This window comes from Tarenaya hassleriana, unplaced genomic scaffold (genome assembly GCF_000463585.1).
Source record: "Tarenaya hassleriana unplaced genomic scaffold, ASM46358v1 Cleome1339, whole genome shotgun sequence".
NCBI lineage: Eukaryota > Viridiplantae > Streptophyta > Magnoliopsida > Brassicales > Cleomaceae > Tarenaya > Tarenaya hassleriana.
In genome coordinates, this window is record NW_010963928.1 from 1 (window position 1) to 2,748 (window position 2,748).

The following is a 2,748-nucleotide window of genomic DNA, read 5'->3' on the forward strand; positions in this document are numbered from 1 at the left end:
TCCTTGGTTTCTCGGACTCTCGGTTGAGATGGAGGTTGCGGAAGTCCAATACGGTCCGAAGGTGACCTACATGCTCGGTAAGGCAGCTACTATACACGACAATATCATCCAAATACACTACAACGAACTTGTCAAGGTAGTCATGAAAGATTTGATTCATCATAGTGCAAAAGGTTGCCGGTGCATTAGTAAGTCCGAAGGGCATTACCTTGAATTCGAACGAGCCATACCTTGTTACACAGGCGGTCTTGGGCTCGTCTCCTTCAGCAATCCGGACTTGGTAATAACCCGACCTCAAGTCGAGTTTGGAGAATATCCGTGCGTCCTTAAGCTGGACAAAGAGGTCAGCGATCATGGGAATCGGATATTTGTTCTTAACAGTTACCTTGTTAAGGGCACGGTAGTCTATACACATGCGCAATGATCCGTCTTTCTTCTTTTGGAAGAGGACGGGAGCTCCATAAGGCGCCTTGGAGGGCTGTATGTACCCGGCGTCTAGGAGGTCTTCGAGTTGCCTCTTGAGCTCGGCCAATTCGGGAGGCGCCATACGGTAGGGTGCCATGGCCGGTGGCTTAGCTCCGGGGGCAAGTTCAATGGCGTGATCGATTCCACGCCTCGGAGGGAGCTTCTTGGGCAGCTCCTCTGGCATCACATCATAAAAATCATTAAGGACTTTACGTACCTCGGTCGGAATCGCTGGTTGATCCGACTTTTCCGTCTCGTCCGCGTTGTTGAGCTCTCGGAGTGTTGCAATGAAGCAATCCGAGCTCTTCACCCCTCGCTTGAACTGTGTGGCGGTGAGTGTGGGAGTGGATGGAGATGGAACGGATCGAAGAGGAACCACGGTGGGTATGTCCTTGTCGACAATGACCAACGCGGTGGTGGCTGCGGGAATGAACGTACTCACGGATCGAAAGAACGTGAGTCCTAGTACGACCCGAAAGTCGTCCATGGGGAGGATAGTGAAGTCGGTCTTTCCCGTCCAGTCACCAATCCGAATCCGGACATCTCGTACGAGGCCGGACGCGGTTTGGGCTGGTGAGTTGACCGCCTTGACCGTTCCCCCGTTCCCATCCACCTTAAGCTTCAATCGACTCGCCTCACCTACATCCATGAAGTTATGTGAGGCACCGGTATCAAACATAGCAGGAACGAGCTTACCACGTATCTCGACGTCCGCGTAGAGGAGACCCTTGGTCATGGGTTCCTTGTTCTTGCTAGTTCCCGGTGTTGCCTTCTTGGACAAGGTGTTGAACCGGTGAAGGGACCCGACAATAGCTAGCTCTTCTTCCTCGGGAACCTTGCTCTTGCCTTTCTCTTTGTCCTTGTCGGCTTGTTTGTTCACTGCGTTCATCTTCTTCTGTTTAGGACAGTCTCGGACCCAATGAGGGCCTTGGCACAAGTAGCACGGGCTCGGGGGAAGCCTCTTCTTTGGCTGTCCACCGCTGGTCCCGGTGTTAGACTTGTCCGTCCGAGGTTGTCCTTGGCCCGATTGATGGGACCGTGATTTGTTCCCGTCTTTCGATCGAGAAGGTTGGTTGGGACGGTTTGCGGAGTAGTCCGTGAGACTCTCCACGATAGCTATTGCCGCATTCAAGGTGTGAGCTTCCCGGCGAACCACTTCCATCCTAGCAAAATCTTTAAGACCGTCTTTGAAATGGAACAAAGCGTCTTGGTCAGAAACATCTCCTAGTTCTAGAAGTAATGCGGTAAAGTCACGAATGTAATCGGCAATACTCCCTGTTTGACGTAGACGCCGAAACTTAGTTCGGGTCTCGTCTCGTGCATTGGTAGGCACGAATTGATGTCGGAGCGCGGTCTTGAATTGGTCCCAAGTGACAATGGGATGGTCTTGGTCCAATAAGGTCCGTCTCCACCACAATTGGGCGAGGTCTCGGAGGTAGATGGCTGCGCCTTTGACCTTGACTTGCTCCCCCGAAATACCTCCGTTGTCGAAGTATTGTTCCATGCCGAAGAGGAATGACTCGACAGCATTGGCACTCCGAGCCCCATTGTAAGTGTTTGGTTCGGGTGCTTTGATCACTTGCTCTCTCGGTGCGCGTTCTAGCTCCCCTCTTGGTGCTTGCTGTACCATTTCTCGAAGGGACCTACACTCACGAGTAAGTTCGTTAACCAAATTACGTAAACCCGTTACCTCGCGGTCATGCTTCTCTTGCATGAGCCGAAATTGTTCAGCAGTCAAGCCTCGGTCGACTTGTTGGGACTGCTTGATGTCGTCAAGGACGTGCTTGGTGGATTCCCCGACGGCGGAGATCTCCTGCTCAAGCTCGTCCATGCGCGTGTCTTGCTCAGCCTCGGACTCCTCTAGCAAACGTAGGCGTGTCTCTACGGTTGGCAGATTTGCCTCGGTTGAGTGAGATCGGGATCGGGTGACAATGGGGTCGCGTACGACACCTTGGTCACGTGCGCTCTCAGCCTCGGAGTTGCGCTCCTGTGGGTGAGAGGAATTCTCTCCTGAGCCCGACATGTCTCGTCGATCTCCTTGGTTTCTCGGACTCTCGGTTGAGATGGAGGTTGCGGAAGCGAAAGTGAGCAGATCCGTTTGTGAATGAACACCGCTCTGATACCAAATGTCACGGGCTTGAATGTGGAGACACTCAATCCGTGCGGCAATCAACCAAAGGGGACGTGAGAGGACCCGACAAAGGATGACTAAGCCTAGGATTTGGGTAAGTTCCAAAGGAACGAGGTGAAAAGGGATGAATGGGAGCCGAGAGTCGAGAGAAC

The 2,748-nt window shown here is 52.9% G+C and overlaps 1 protein-coding gene across 1 annotated transcript; it reads right to left on the reverse strand.

Moving 5' to 3' along the window:
* Window positions 1-208: 208 nt before the first annotated feature.
* Window positions 209-2,488, reverse strand: LOC104807978 (the record flags this gene model as incomplete). Its single annotated transcript, XM_010533448.2, has 1 exon — window positions 209-2,488. A coding segment is annotated over exon 1 (2,280 nt), but the record flags the coding sequence as incomplete, so codon positions are not given.
* Window positions 2,489-2,748: the final 260 nt, after the last annotated feature.